We start from the raw sequence: 17,338 nt of genomic DNA on the forward strand, positions 1-17,338 counted from the left end.
TTATCATTCCACACTTGCCACCAAATTCGAAGAGCTTTACTTAGATCAGAAAGTTCAAATTCATCATTTGCATTTAGTTGGGATAGCCAAGAAATCAAATTTGAACTCGCATTCACAGGCATTGGACCATTGGAGATCCACCAAACATCCTAAAGAAGCTACAATTGACAAAGAGATGTTGTTGATCTTTTTCATCACTATTATAAAAAAAGGCAAACAAGGGTAGTATTCGGAAAGAATCTAAGCAATCTTTTTCATCTCATAACTTCTTAAAAAAAAAAAACAGTCTAATTATCTTTTTTTAAGTTGTGAAATCCTGTTCCCAAATTTCACTGTTTAAATTTTATATTTAGTAGTTTCGACACATTTATATTTACTGCGTAATTTTTTTTTTTTTAATTTGTAAAGACTATAATGCCCCTCTTAGGCTAAACATAATTCTACATGAACGTATTTGATCCATTCATGTTTTTATTAACATTTTTTTAGCATATTTAGATAATACGTGTTGGTATGAACATATGAACATAAAAGGAACATAATTTAAAATTAGAACGAAGATTTTATTAGACGCAAATACAGATGTATTTGAGTAATTTTACCCTTTAATTGGACACATTTTTATTTGTCTTTTTATGACCATGTTATGTATGTCGTGTGGGGCCCACCCCTCAATAATTCTAGAACTTTCTTCCTTCTTTCTCTCTCCCGAATTCTCTCATCTCTCTCGCCCTCTCTTCTTTGTCCCGTGAAACCACACCACATCACCTTCAAATATTGTCAAGTTAATCACCAAACAAGCATCACAGCAGCCTTCCTCTATTCACAAGCTCGAAGATGAGCTTTGGATCACGAGATGAGGGACTAACGTCCTGAAGCTTTATAACAAGCCGTGTCTTTCTCATTGAATTTCAGACCGTTTCCAGTGATCTTTTGGACTCCAAACAGATAAAATCATGTTCTACTCTCCTGTAGCTTCATTTTGGTATATGGATCGTGAAATGTGGTGGAGAAATGAGTAAGATTTGGACTTTGAAAATCTTCCAGAAATCTGACGAGTTTCCCCAGATCTCAGTGACTATGACGACGGAGGGCGACGGACCGCAACAGCGACCAAAGAGTGATAGAAGACACAGTAATATATTCCTTAGCTCTCAGAATCTTCCGTTAATGAGGTAAGGTATATATCTTGAGGTTTCATTAGTTTTAATTGAATATTCCAACCGATCTTAAGCGCGAGACGGTATTTCGATGCCTAAAACCCAAAATGTTGCCCTAAATCCGTTTTGGGCATCCGTTTAGCAAAATTCCATTGTTTTAACGTAGTTTTATGGTTGACTGCCACTTAAACTTGTAATTGGCAAAGATTCGATCGTCGGATCAAAACAAAATTTTAATATGTTGTTATAGAAGCATAGTGAGACATTAAAGGAAGTTACAGATTGGAAATCCAATGTGTGGATCTTCCAAATTGAGTTACGTAGGGTTGTTTTCCCTACCTTTGATAATTGACCGACTATTGACTTTTGGTCAATGTGTCCCGAATCCATCTAGATTGTCTCAAAGGACGTGTACAACGTAAAATTATGTGTTTTATCAATAAAATTTAGAGACAAAACTTGTGATTTGTTTTAGGCGACAAACATATGTGATGCCTCATTCTTTGTGCTAGGAGCCGTAGCACAGACTCCAGGTGAGTAACTTTAATATATGTGCTATCAAGAATACCCATGAAATCCCCATGCTAGTATACTTAGGGGATATTGCATTGATTTATACATATGTTTTAAATTAAATTGTTATTTTTAAATTCTACCATCGATCTATTTTATGAAAAATGATTTGAAATGAATATTTGAAATGTTTTTGAAACGTGAGGACTAGTAGGGGTCCATTAACCCATTGTCATGGATAATTTTTGCATTGAACTTGTGCCATTTCTTGTCTCTTTGACCTATTGTAAACTGAGTTCCTTGAATTCGGGGTTTCGTTGAGTGGTCCAGAATCGAGTTTTGCTGGGGTTCCGTTGATTGGTCTCGAATCCCTCATACTCTACGATTCTGTTGAGTGGTCTAGAATCGTATCTTGTTCAAATTCCGTTGAGCGGTCTAATCCCTCCTCATACTATGCGATTCTATTGAGTGGTATAGAATCGTATCCTATTCGGTTCCTTGAGTGGTCCCGAACCCATTTTTCATTGAATTTCTTTGAGTGGTCCGAAACCGCATTCCTTGTCTTGATTGGTTCGTTGATTTCTTTGAATTGGTATAGAATGTGAAAGCTTGGGTGATGTAGGCTTCAGCCAAATTATATCACACTAGATCTAGTTTTCAGCGTATTTATGAATGATATACTTGAAAACCTTTGTGGTTTGATTGTAAAAAGGTCGATGGATGTCTATGTGACTCTTTAAGGATTTATAACGAATTGTTATAATTTTTTGAAGAATGGATTTATATTTAATGTTTATAACTATGAGCAATGGATTTATTTTATGATTATCACATACATTGGATTATTGTCACTCACACGAGTTTTGCAGCTATTTAGATTGTTGATTTATCCGAGTCACCATTCCTAATGTGTAGGGGCGATTGTGTAGGACACAGATCTTAGTTGATACGAGGACCTTTTGGGGGTAGTAGTGGTAAGGGAGGTTGGAGCAATTACATTATTCTTGTACCATTCCTGGTATTTCTTTCGACTTTCTTTTTTGCATCAACTTTGTTGTACATTTATTGTATTTGTGATAGAGAACCCACCACCATACTTGTATTTGAGAATTTTAGTATCAATATTCCTTTGTGTATATTCTTTGTATTTCCTCGCACCCATGCACCCAAGCGTCACACGTCGATCCTTGACGTATGTCAATATCGAGATGTGACATAAGTATGAAGGTGAGCCAATGTCATATGCCCAAGAGAGTTATTATTTTTTTTCATTTTTTAAATGCGTTGATATATTATCTTTATGTTATAAAATAGACAAGTCATAATAATTTAGAGCATGTGTGGAGCTAAAAATAATCTCAAAACTCCACAAGGTGACACGCAGACTTTTATTCAAGAAATACAAGATTTCCCTCATTAAATGGGCAAGGCTCTCAGGTGTTCTCATGCGCAACTCAGCTTCCTTGGAAGTTCAAGCAGCAGATTATGGCTACTCAAAGCTCCCTTGCTCGTGGTGTGGAAAAGTCAAAGGTATAAAAGATAAGGGATTAATTACCAAATTTTATCTTTAACACAATCCTAAAGGAAGATCAATATATCAAGTAAGAATCCCTACCACAATAAAATAAGGATATTTCCATCATCATTCCAAGATATTATCTCCTAATTAATATCTTGGAAATATCATTTCCTTGCGCATCCTACTAATAACATAACTTGGCCAATAGGAAGCCAATATTTGTAAGGCAAAACCCTACCCGATGGCCGGCCACTACCTCATATATATACCCTCATCTCCACCAAACTTTGGTAAGATTTTCACTAACATAAAACCCTAAACACTTAATTTATTCAGAGTTACTGACTTAGGCATCAGAGATCCATTGCCCCCCCCCCACTTATCAAGGGTGCGTGAGACTTTGGTCTTTAATCAAAGGTGTTGATTGTTTTGTAGATACATTTTTGTTAAGATTGAACGAGGCGGAAATTGACTACCACAATGTGTTTACGAAACTGGAATGGAATAGCAAGAAACAGAATCATACTTTTTTCGAAGCATTCGGCTGAAGGTCCAAAAGCCAAAAAATAGCCTGATTTGACCAAAAACTGATCTCCAACCAAAGGGTGAGCTATAATTTTAAGGAGTTCACCAGGCTATTATTTGGTTAAAGTGGCATCATGCTAGCCAAATGTAGCCCCTCTTAGCCAATTTTTTGAAGCCCAGCTCCTCAGTTGCAATAATTGATTCAAATTCAATAGCTAGATTTAAAACATACAAAGATTAATTAAATTAACTAATAAATTTAAGTATAAACTACAATTAATAATAAATTTAAGTATAAACTTAAAACTAATAAATTATTGAGGGGACTTTGTTTAGCCCATTCGGTTGAAGATGGTATATGAGTATGGCCTAACATTATTTTTTTAAATAATATTTTGCAAGGCTATAATTCTGGACGAGACTATATTTAGCCATTTCGGTTGGAGATGGCCAAACATTTTAGGAATCATAAAGAAGATGGGGTCCCTAAATCTCCCGAAATCGGATCCCCTAGATGAAGGTGGTATTTCAATTCGAGGGAGAAGGCTATTCTAGGAATCAAAATTTTCTACCCAAATTACTTGGTATCTTTTGCCTTCAGCCCTCACCCCCTCTTCGTATATGTTCCTCCTTTTCCCTAGTCTGCCAACTCCCTTACACATTTACCCACTCAATCTCGTCCATCGGCGATGACGAGCCTTAAGCTGGACGGGTTCTTGATGATTTTGTGCCAGGATGGGTTTAAGAGATTAAGTTGGTGATGAATAGGTTGTTGTTATTGAAGACCATATTTGAAACTCATTCGGTGGTGCATCTGGCATTGCAGTGACACTCTGGCATCTAGAACTGAACCTGCAGTGGTGTGGTGGAATTACTACTATTGTGGTTATGGGGTATATTGCAGTGGTTTTGTGGTTGGGGAAAGAGGGATGAGGGATTTGGGATTTGGATCCTCTCCTGAGCTCATCATCCTGAGCATACTAAGCAAATCACACGAGCCGTTGAATTTTGATCAAATGGCTACAAACAGGGGGCTCATCTAAAAGTTATAATAATTGTAGCCGTTGGATCAAAATCCAATGAGTTGTGTGATTTGCTCAGTAGGCTCATGATGCTGAGCTCAAGAGAGGATCCAAATCCAGGGATGAGAAGTATATGGAAAAAAGAGATGGGGAAGCTGAAAATAGTTGGGGATAAGTGCGATGCGGACTTTACAAGAGAAAGAAATTAAGGGATGGGGAAGAAGATTAGTGGAGAGATTTGATGGGGTTTTATTTTATTTTATTTTTTTTATTTTTTTATATTGACTACCAAACATCCTTTCAGCATTTAAAAAAAAAAACCATACAAAAAAAATTTAAGCTTTCTCAAATATAAAAAAGAATCAAAATTTTACTAAAAATACAAAAAAAAAAAGGGTTAGAATATGGGCGTTTTGGTAGTAATATTAGATTTCATTCTGATCCATGTGTTTTAGTAAACAACTTATATGGATAAATATGATTTTTACTCCTCTTCAAAGAAATTTTAATAAATAGTTTCATTAGTAATCTGATTTTGATTTCAACTTATTCCAACTCCTCCTTAATTCAATTCCACTCATTCTGATTACAAATTAGTAAACGAGCCATTAGTATTGGTGATAGTATCAATTAGTTTGCTTTTTCTTTCTAACACCGTATCAAACACAAATTCACTAACAAAAACAGTAAGGAAACACTATTTGAATACAAGCAACGACAACTCCAAAAAAAAAATTGCAAAAAAAATAAAAATGGTGACCTCCACAATAGATACCAGTTGCATTAGAGGTACGCACTAGTTCACCATAAGAGCAACTCCAGCCCTCCCTCTAATAGCTGGGCAACAACCCATTTTTCCCCTCCCCCAAAAACCTAGTCCACCCCATACAATCCGTTGGGCTTTGGGGGAGGCCAGCAACTTGCCCAGCAAAAAATTGGCTGACCCAATGCCCGGTCTACTTGACGCCAGGCTAACGTCAGCCATGTGAATGATTTTATTTTATTTTTGCACTAGGTACGTGGGAAACATGCCCGCTTGGGCGCGCATTCCCTACAGCGTGCAGAGGGGAGGGCTCGTGCTGCAGGCGCACTAAAGGATGCAAGACTTTGTGCTACGTGGCTCAGTGAGGGCTGTTGGACTTTGAAACAGTAAAAGAAATTTGAAATTCAACCCCAACGGCTAGTGACATGGCAAAATCTGGCCACTCAATTTCTAGAGCAATGGTCTAGGTTTTTTGGCCTTAAAAAATGTTAGAAATCTTACCATTGGCCATGTGTCCAATTTTGGGTTGTTGGATTTCAATCTTTTTGAAATCCATCGGTCCAGATTAATTAACTTAATAAAAATTTATAAAAAAATTATAAAAATTGTTTAAAAATACAGAAAAAAATAAAATGAATTTTTTATTTATAAGTACCTAACCATCATCTTCCACCTACACCACGTGTCAATGTTTTCAATGCTTTCAACCAAAGTTTTCATATAATTTTTGTTTGCAAAAAAAAAAAAAAGGCTGATGAAGCACATTCGAATTGGTCGGTCGTCGAAGATGTTAAGTTGTGTGAATGCTGGGTTCAACCAAAGTTTTCATATACTTTAGTACTTTATGTAATTCTGTATTTGTTTTTAGTACTTTATGTAATTTTGTATTTATTAAATTTGGTACTTTATTTAAAATAAGAGCATATTTATTCAAACAAAACAAAATTACAAAAACACACCACATAAGATTACAAAAACACACCAAGTAAGTTTAAAAAAATATACCAAATAAACTTACAAAAAACGACAAATAAAATTACAAAAACACACCAAATATAATTACAAAAACACCAAATAAGCTAAGAACTTTATTCTTCCACCACAAGCTTGTTTTAAGTTTCTTCACATTGTTTCAATCCCCACAAGTGCTCAATCAAGTCACTTTGATGACTTAAGTGCATTTATGGAGTTTGAATTGAAGTAAACCATTTAATGACCCTTTGATTGTAACGTCCATTCCTTTCTAATGGCTCGTATTGCACAGGGTCTTCAGTGCCTTCATGAGCACAATATATACTTGTTCTATAATTGTTGAGTGTGTTCGGTTCAAATTTATCGATGACATCATAATCATACTCTTCTTCCACAATCATGTTATGGAGAATGATACCCGTCATCATGATGGGTCGAAGTGCCTCTACATCAAATAATCTGGTAGCACCTCTAACAATCGCCCAACGGGCTTGGAGGATACTAAAACAACCCTCCACATCCTTCCTACACCCCTCTTGACATCTTGAAAAGTGTTTTTCCTTTTCACTTTCTGGATGTGGCACTGTTTTGACAAATGATGTCCACCTTGTGTAAATGTCGTTTGCTAGGTAGTATGCTCCGTCGTACTTAGTTCCATTGATTCAATATGTGACTCTCGGTGCTTTTTCTTGTAGCACCTCGTCGAATACTAGAGATTAGGTAAGGACATTGAGGTCATTTTGAACTCTTGGAACATAAAAAAAAAAGTCAAATCCATGTAAATGATGCCATCGCTTCCAAATGATATTTTTGGCTCATTTTCTGTCGCCATAAGCTCCTTGCCATTCAATTGGGCAATTTTTCCAGGTTCAGTGCATACATTCGATGCTTCCAATCATGTCAGGAAAACCTCACATCTCACCCTTCTTCAAAAGCCTTAGCATGTCCATTGGCGTGGGTATCCGGAGGTACCCATTGGTGTAGATAACTTCAATTGCGGAGCAAAACCTCATCAGACTCTAAAGCAGTTGATTTTTCCGTCCTCGTAATCTCAACAACTTGGTCTGCAGATACTCCATATGCAAGCACCCACAAGGTAGCGATAATTTTTTGCTCAGGAATGCGACTTATAACATGAAAAAACATCCTCTCTTTTTTTTTGTACAAATTTTGGATCATGGTTGCAACATCAATCATGATTTTGTTGAACAAACTTCCTTGCATTCTAAAATGACGTCTAAAAACATCATCAATGAATACATTATTGGGGATAAAATAATCTTCTAAGAGATCCTTACCTCGTTTTTCCTTCTTTCTATCCAAGTTTGCGGAACACTTGGGTTTGGAGATCTCACTCATAGCTTGCATGACACAATGGGAATTTGAGGCTCTCTGTCTTCTAAGTTCATCATTTTCTTCCTCTTCCATTACGAACACCTCATTTGCACCATCCTCGAGATTGAACAATTCTTCATCTTCCTCAAACAATTTTTTTTTCTTGCTCATTGATTTCATACAATCTCCTTGAAGAAGTCATTGTAAGAACTCAAAATTTATAAACTATGAAGAAGGATTCTGAGCTAGTTTGAGTTTGGTGTATGAATTAGGATGGATGTAGGGTTTATATGGACAAAAAACGAAAGGATAAGGTTGTAGATAATGCAACGTGGCATGACGTAATTGGTTAAATTTTTTATCAAAATCTATTCGAAATGATTCTAAACAAATAGTGACACTTGGCGTGACATGATTGATTCAATATCTTATCGGAAATCTATTCATAAAATTCTTATATAATCATGACATGTGGCACTACGGAATTGGTTAAAATTCTACTTAAAAATCTATCCACAAAAATTATACTTTCAAACAGTGATATGTGGCATGACAAGATTGGTTAAAAATCCTATTCAAAATTATTTTATAAAAAAATTAATAATATTTTAATACAAATTGACTAGGCTATTTAGTTTAAGGGTGGAGATGCACTTGGGTAGATACTATTTATTGCGGTCAATTACTATTTATTTGGGTGGATTGAATTGACTAATGCCGATTGGGTTTTTGGAAGTGGACTTGCTCTAAGGCATTGACAAAAGACACAAGCTCACAAGGACAAATCTAAACACCAAACAAATCCTAAATCCTGAGCGCCACTGTCACCATTTGAACCACCTTTGGTTCTCATTCCATGAAGAGTCCACTCTAAGCTGCAATCTTCTTTGTTAGATTTCTTTCCATGAATTGCATTCCGTGCTAAAAAAACAAATAGATTGAAAAATCAACGGTAAAATGATTATTGTGTTGCAGTCCTATTAGATTAGGAATGTAATTGTGTAAATCCTAGTATATCTTAGAATATCTCTTATATTCCTATTAGGAGTAGATTACCTATTAGATGTTGTAATCCTAAAGGGTGAGGAATTAACCTTCTCTACTACTATAAATAAAGGCACAATGGGGTGGAATAGAATACACCCACAATTACACATCTCTCTCTTTTCTCTCTATGCCGCACCCTCTCTCTCTCTCTAAGGTCTCCATAATTGTTCAGTAAATTATGCCTACAACACGTTATCAGCACGCTCTTGATGCTACGCTAGTAAGAGAATTTATTCTTCAATCAGGGGAGTATTATGTTTTAATCATTCTTTTTATGATTAATTTATTATTTTGAATTAATCTACATGCTATTGATTCAATTTAATTTTTCTTTGTTGAACGTGATACAACGCATTGGAGATGCAATTCTGGCTTTTCGAGAAGGATCTTCTACAAATTCAAAGGCTTTTGTTATTTTCTGCCAATCAAGTACGCTTCAAATAAAGTAAGATATTTGAAACGACCATGAAGCATGAAAACATTCCCCATGATGCATGAACCCCCTATGTTTATATTTTCCTTCCGATATATATATATATATATATATATTGTATATGTTCATATATTTGTCAATATAAATATTTGTTTCATGCACTATGCAATTATATTTTCTATGTTGAATTTGTGAGTCAAATTATATAAATAAATTAGAAGAAATTTAGGGTTTTCAAACCCTAATTCTGTCAAAAAAATATGGGTACTTGCGGCACCACCACCGCGGACACCTTGGACCCATCACGGCAGCAGCCCTAGGGCTTTGCTGCTCTAATCCAGACCACTAGGCCTTTTGGCCTATCTTTGTTTATAGGACTTACAATCCCTAAGCGTAAAACCAACATATTTTGGCCCATTGTCCTGTGTCCCTTGGCCCGTGAACTCATTGGGCTTTGCCCCAGTCTCGACCTACTCGCCAATAGCTTTGGTTGCTGGGCTTAAGTTGCCTAAGACCCAACCCGCATGCCATCATTTCGCTGGGCCTGATCCGTGCCCCTCCTTTAGCCCAAAGAGCTAGTAGCTGATGCTGCTGGGCTCCATGCTCTCAGCCCATAGCCCGAAGACCATTCCGTGGGTTGCTTTTGCATCCATACCTAACCCGAGCCCCTCATTTGGCTCACGGCACCCATCCCTATCTTTTGGGCTATGATATTTTCAACCCAATGCTATTATTTAGCATTTTAAATAATTTTAACCCGAATGTTATTATTATTTTTGCTTCTACGATCAACCCTGAATGGTCCCGATCCATTAAATTAATTAAAAGTGACATGCAGTCCATTAATCTGATAATGAATCCAAAATTATTGACCTGAAGATCACTTTTGGACATTAACGATTCAATAATTTATTTTTATACTTTGAACCGTTGACTTACTTTCGTAGTCCCAAAGCACTCACACTTGAGTTTCTGAAGAACCTCAAATCCACTACACTTAGTTGTATATTGCATTCTGTAATTCTTGCATGAACCTCTCTTTTAATAACTAAACGTTCATAAACTAAATTGAACCTGTAGTTTCAAATTTAGTGCCTTTAAAACCTGAAGTTTCATAAAACAATACACCCATGAAAACCCGACGTTTGTTTTCATGAAAACCTGACGTTTTTTCATGAAAACCATGTCTTAGAACTCGAATGCTCTAACTTTGATGCTTATGGATGATTCATTCACATAGCACCAATCACAACCTTGTTCCCTCCAAATTCAATGGATTGTCGAACCGTAACAAGTTCGATTTTCCTGATTTAGACGTTTTCTAAGAGAAACTACTTTATGTAGGGTACAAGACGTGAATCTCCACTTGACTATCAAGAAGCTGAGAAACCATTGAAGCCAACAATGGCATGAAAGAGCTGAATTAGCCTCCACCATGATCTTTATTCAAAGACTTATGCTCCAAGCATTACAAATGGAAATACCTCCCGATCGAGGATTCCATGGCTCTTTGGCTCGCTCATAAGGACTGTCTAATCATGAAAGGCATTTTCTGAAGCATACCATGATTACGTCATTGAATGAGTAAAATTCTAAAGTTTATAAATCCAATCGAATTTTGACTGGAGAATACTTTTCTCGTCCTTCCTTATTTCTAACTCACCCCTGAAGCAGCAGTGTAGATAACGGAAGTTTACCAGATTCTCGGATCTGATTACTACCACAAACATGAGAGCAAGGTATAGACCCAGGTTGGCTGGAGTATACCGAATACGACCCAGTTCGGTCAAAGCCTACCAAATGGTTATGCATTGCTTCGACAGGGATACATCGAATGACATATTCTCTCACAATCCAATTTTGAGTTTGTTTTTACAACATATGGTAGAATCAAGGCCTGCCAAGGTGTGGCATCATGCCTGAAGCATGATCCTTGGTACCTAAGACCTAAAACTTCAAGAATAAGGGAAAATATTCCCGAACCTTAACCCTGCAAAATTTATTTTTGTCTCGATGGAATAGACCATTGGTTATGCCCTGTTCGTGCCCCTACCAATGTTGTTAAGGAGTACCATTCTAGTAGTCAATATGTGACACTAATTTTACTCTACTGAACACTGTTGGAAGAGCAGAATTTTGACATAGATAGCCTTGTTGGCCGGATCCCCTTGGTAAACCATTTACTTTGTGAACATTTTTCTATGTTCTTGGATTCAAGTTTGGTATATGTTCTACTTATGGATAATCTTATTGATATTGTCCTCGAATATGAGTTAATTGAATCATGTTTCTTAATACATGTGACTGATTCAATTAAACACGTGATTAGGTAAGAATGTGGGAAACTTAGTTGTCTGGATGAATGCGTACTACGCACACTAACTTTTCACCTAAATCACATCTCTAACAATGACTTCAGGTCTATCTAACCTGATTAAAAGCATTGGCACACTCCTCGTTGTATGAATGGTACTGAATCACCATTTAAGGGACCTTAAATTCTCCTTGATGTTGAGTTTTTAAGGATATTCGAGATGACAAGGATCATAAATGAAACACTAAAGAAAATAGACTGAAATATCTTTGCAGCACCTCCAAAAATGAGCCTGAAGCTTTAATTTGGGGCTAATGGGTTATTGGGTATTGGGTACAAACCTGACGATTTTTGTTGGTTATTGGGTACAAACCTGACGATTTTTGTATTTAAGCATTTGGGTGTGCATTCTATGTGCCAAGTTGCGCCGCCGCAACGTACCACCATGGGTCATCAACGAAGGATGTGTATCTTTTGTCGATAATGATTTTCCTTCACACTAGCTCTCTTAAAGCCCTTACATGTGATCTCTTTACCGCTCATTTGCGGGTTGTCACTTTAATGAGATAGTCTTCCTGCCGTTAGGGGGAGATAATAACGTCAACGTTCGTGGAGAACGGCGTGAATTTGCATGGACATTGCCCACTATGTCTTATCTTAATCCCCATACCACACAAGTGTGATAAGCAAGTGCGATAAATTCTAGATTTCAGAATGTTGCTCCAGACGCATTCCTCTGATCTAGCTAAAGTGACGAGATCATATACCAACTGCAAATATGTCTGCAAGGATAGACGTACTTAACGGACATTGAGTCAACATCCCTGGAGGGTGTGCCGCCCTTGTTGGACGGTTTGGACGCCGTTATTGGACTATCCGGTACACCGGCGGATAGCCAATTAATCTGTCTTGGCTTAGAGCACGACAGATCATTTGGTTCGTAGGATTCACTTCCCTAGAAGAGGAAGACACGGCACAAAAATGAATCTAAACTCGATTGCTGTCTCAAATCATTTTCATCTTATGAGATTAATCCGGATCTCTCATGAGACTTAAAGTTCTTGGTCCAGTATACTAGTTTGGATGAGCTAAATGGAATTGAAATGAGATTATCATCGATGATGTTTTCATTTATATGGTAGTTACCGACATAAATGAAAAGCAACGATATCTAACCGTGTTCCGTTGATTAAGTGACAACGTAGAATTGATTGGGCGATTAAAGTTACAATCCAGGTCAAATTCCTTACCAAAGTGTGTATTGGACCTGTCGTTCCTACACTGCCCAAGGTAACCCTGTTGTGTTACAAGTAGGAAATGAAACGTTATGAGATGAATGAAATAATGCAATATGATGCACGCCTTACGACACAAGGTTTCTCTCAAACGTCCTGTGATTGATAGCAGCATTATGAAATATGGTTAGTGTTTTCTCCATGGGGATATAGATACAGAGATTTACATGTAAGTTCTCGAAGAATTACATGGACTGGTTCAAATACTTCCAAAACCATGGAACACCCTCTTAACTTGTTTTGAGGCGTTCACTTACAATCCGACAGATGTGGTATACCCGTCTAAGTGATTATTTGATCAGTCAGGGATATGAATTATGCCTTTGCGTGTTCAACTATGAAGTCTTATTCCAAATTGCTAGAGTTGCAGTTTATGTCGTTGACATACATCTCACTAAGACTCTAGAAGAGCTTGAGAAAACTACCTCACACCTGAAGATGGAATTTGAGATGAAGGATCTTGGGAAAATTCGTTTATGCCTTGACCTGAAGTTGAAGCATTGTTCTAATGGTATTTTGGTATACCAGTTGAACTACACCCTGAATGTGTTACCTTTGAGTATACCTTTGATCGTCTATACGTTATATGCAAATAAGACCCTTGAAGAGGTTATGGAATCCGAAATTCCATATCCAAGTTCAACTTTGCGCTTCGCTGTACTTAGCTCATTGTATTTAGACAGGATATCTCCTTTGCTGTTGATCTTGGTAAAGATGCAGCACCGCGCCTACATGCATCCACTGAATTGGTATTAAAGATGTACCCTGAGGGTACTATATAGGCAAATCCCAACGTATCTCGAGCAGATCCAAACCCCATGATCCTCGAAATGATGCTTGCTTTGTTTGTTATGCTGACGCTAGTTACTTATCAAACTCGCACAAGGAAAAATCCCCAAATGGTTATGTCTTTACCAATAGGGATATCGCAATATCTTGGAAGGTCCATGATATGACCTTAGTTGCGAAACCTTCGAATCGTTCCAAGACTCACCTCACTTCACTACGTCACAAGTGAGGCATGGTTAGGAGTTCTTGTTGAGCATATTCGAAGTACTTGATGTGTTTTCATCCATTTTTGAGTCCCAACGACGATCCATGAAGATTATGTCACATGTATCAACCCGATCAAGCCATGATACATCAACGAAGTTAACACCAAGACATATTGCGTCCACATCTACATCAGTAAAGCATCAGGAGATTGAAGTCATGCAAGCCGATCCCAGACAACCTTGCCGACCTCTACACGACGTCACTGCCGAAGTCAACCTTCCAGAAGCTTGTCGGAGGAATTGGTATGACTAATTATTCATATGCAATGCTTGTAGTTCTCATTTGGAAGTTATGTCAAACTCAGGGGGAGTATTCAGAAGTATACTCACTTGATCTTAATGTACTCTTTTTCCCTACGATTAGGAGCATTTTTTCAACTGGGTTTTTGCTACCTAACTAGGTTTTAACGAGGCACCCATCCTGGGCTGATCATACCCTTGTGAGCTATTCGACTTGCTTCCAAAAGACGTATAGTTTTGACTTAATGCAACTTCTCACTTTTCTCCTTAGTCTATGGGTTTTTCTCTTACCTTGGGTTTTACTATAGCGAGGTTTTGTGAGTTTTACTTTTTATTCATTCTTCCGTTGATCTGAGACTCGCATCCGCTCATTGTGCCGAGGACTTCATTAACTATACTTGCTTCATCATTGAAGACCTGATGCGCCATTTACTTGAGTATTTACACACTCAAGTGGGAGTGTTGCAGTCCTATTAGATTAGGAGTGTGATTATGTAAATCCTAGTATATCTTAGAATATCTCTTATATTCCTATTAGGATTAGATTACCTATTAAATGTTGTAATCCTAAAGGGTAAGGAATTAACTTTCCCTACTACTATAAATAAAGGCACAATGGGGTGGAATAGAACACATTCACAATTACACATCTCTCTCTTCTCTCTCTGTGCCGCACCCCTTCTCTCTCTAAGGCCTCCATAATTGTTCAGTAAATATGCCTACAACATATTGCTATACATTTAATTTGAATTAACTTTTTATGTCTACCCTGATTTCTTAGTCTATTTTCCTTCCCTGCACCCCAATATTAGACTTGGCATTCTTGTTGTGTTTCTCGTGTTCATGTTGTTTTCGTGACATACCTAATATCTGAACAGGTTGTGTCATGTAACACCCGCTAAAATAAACAGGTAATATGATCTGAACTATTACTTGTTAAAGAAAATATATTTTAAATCAATAAATAATTAAATTAAAAACATAATACTATATTAGTATCTACATACCACATTGTCCCATAAATATTACTTCAAAATATAAAAACACATTTATCTTTCAAGTATTATATACCCCAAAATAAGAACTTAATGAAAAACATTAGTATTGTTGTAGGCCTATTTGATTGAACAATCTAGGGTTTAGAGAGAGAGGGGTTCGACAATATTGAGAGAGAAGAGAGATTTATTTAATTGTGAGGTGTGTTTGATTCACCCCATTGTGCCTTTATTTATAGTAGTAGGAAGGGTAAAACCCTTCCCTTTAGGATTACAATATTTAATAGGTAATCTAATCCTAATAGGAATATAAGATACTTTCCCAGATTCCCTAGGATTTACACAATCATATTCCTATTCTAAATATGACTGCAACAAGTATATTACTACAAAATAGTTTTTTTAATTGCTCTCGAAGTGAGAAAAAAAAAATACAAACACTTGTAATTATAAGCTCTACAACTTTTGTGAAGAGACCAACTCCAAAATTCGCCATTGTAATCTCATAAACCATAGATTTAAATTTAACTGTTGATTGTTGTTTACATTTATGCTCAATTCTTCTCACCGAATTTCATTTTTTTTTAATTTTCTCTTTTGAAAACATGACATTTTAGTGGTTGCAGAAAGATGAACGATTCAGATCGCTAATATCACATTCAGATTTTTACAGTTAGTGAAAATATTGCTCAGATTTTAAATGTCTTTAGAAACCATATTACATTTGGAGCACATTTATATTGTATATGGACAACACGTAATAAGCTTCGTTTTGACGATATTCGACCTTCCTTTATTGCTATTGTTCGCTCAATTAATTTTCAGCTCATTGAAATTGATTCATTGAGCAAGGGAAACATGAAACATTATGTGGAAGAACTTTGTATTCTTCATGCTATTGGTTTGTTTGGTCGTCCTGCCAAGTCACCTCGTGTTATTGAAGTTTTATGGAAACCACCTTCTCTACATTGGGTCAAAGTGAATACCGATGGTGCAGCTCGTGGATCACCATGATTGGCTGGTACTGGCGCTATCTTTCGTGATCATTTTGGTTCATGCGTAGGGTGTTTTGCTACTTCTTTAGGGGTGGCCACCTCTGTTGAAGCTGAATTGCATGTTGTAATTCATGTGGTAAACTTAGCTTGGGAGAAGGGTTGGCGTTCCCTTTAGATTGAGTGTGATTCATCCTTGGCTGTTCTTTTCACTTCTACTTCTCATAATCGTGTTCCCTGGCGTTTGAGGGTTCGTTGTTTGAATTGTAGAGCGTTGCTCTCTTCTATGTGCATAAGAGTTACACATATTTTTCGCGAAGGGAATCAGATGGCTGACTGTTTCAAAAATTATGGAGTGGACCATCATGGGGTTTATTGGGGGGGACTCTTGTCCTCCTTGTGCTATTGCTGCATATTATCATAATCTTTCTCTTCGCCCCAATTATCGACTTTGTTAGGATGGGTTTTACCTTGTTTTTTTTGTAACTGGGTTTTTGTGTCTCAAGCAGTTTTCAACTTCTTGTCAAGGTTTGGCTTCAAAAGTTGTTTTTAGCAGGTATTGACCTAGTTCCCCCGTTTGTATAACTTTTCTTTTTTTCTTCTTAATAAAATCTAGTAAAGAGGGGACGGGCGAGGGGTTTCTGGGTGCAACTGTCCTTTCTCCTTCGGGAGAAGGTTGGTGCCTCGCACACGACTGTTGACAAAGAGCTAATCTCGCCTAATCCGTCTTTACAAATTAAAAAAAATAAAAAAGATATCAACAATCCAAATCATTCTTCTGCATCAGCTAAAAGTTCATGTTTCAAAAAAGAAAATTTGAAAAACGAAATCTAGTGAAAAGAATAGAGTATAAACGACAATCGACAGTTAAATATAAATATAGTGTTTATGGATTATGGTGCTGGATTTTGGAGTTGAGCCTTTCACGAAAGTTGTAAAGTTTGTCATTACGAGTGATTGTATGTGTGTGTATATATATATTTTTTTCTTTTTTTATATTTTTCACACTTCTACATTAGTTATTATGAATTTTTATTAATTCTGCACTCAAATAAAAAAACTATTCATGAGGGTTTGGAGGGTTTTAAAAATCTAAATGACAATGTAACCATTGTCTAAGTAGAGGATAAACTAACGATATTCTTCCACATTTTCAAC

The 17,338-nt window shown here is 36.7% G+C and overlaps 1 protein-coding gene and 1 long non-coding RNA gene across 2 annotated transcripts; one reads left to right on the forward strand and one right to left on the reverse strand.

The window, feature by feature from the left end:
* Positions 1 to 677: 677 nt before the first annotated feature.
* Positions 678 to 2,809, forward strand: LOC139197001 (uncharacterized). The gene is made up of 2 exons (XR_011581960.1): positions 678 to 1,175; positions 2,589 to 2,809. It is a non-coding gene; the product is annotated as an uncharacterized lncRNA (long non-coding RNA).
* A 4,655-nt stretch (positions 2,810 to 7,464) lies between these two features.
* On the reverse strand, positions 7,465 to 7,980 carry LOC139196792 (uncharacterized). Its single transcript, XM_070823135.1, has one exon. It carries the CDS (start codon positions 7,978 to 7,980, stop codon positions 7,465 to 7,467), a length of 516 nt encoding a protein of 171 aa, XP_070679236.1.
* Positions 7,981 to 17,338: the final 9,358 nt, after the last annotated feature.

Source organism: Malus domestica, chromosome 06 (genome assembly GCF_042453785.1).
Source record: "Malus domestica chromosome 06, GDT2T_hap1".
In the NCBI taxonomy this organism is placed as follows: Eukaryota; Viridiplantae; Streptophyta; class Magnoliopsida; order Rosales; family Rosaceae; genus Malus; species Malus domestica.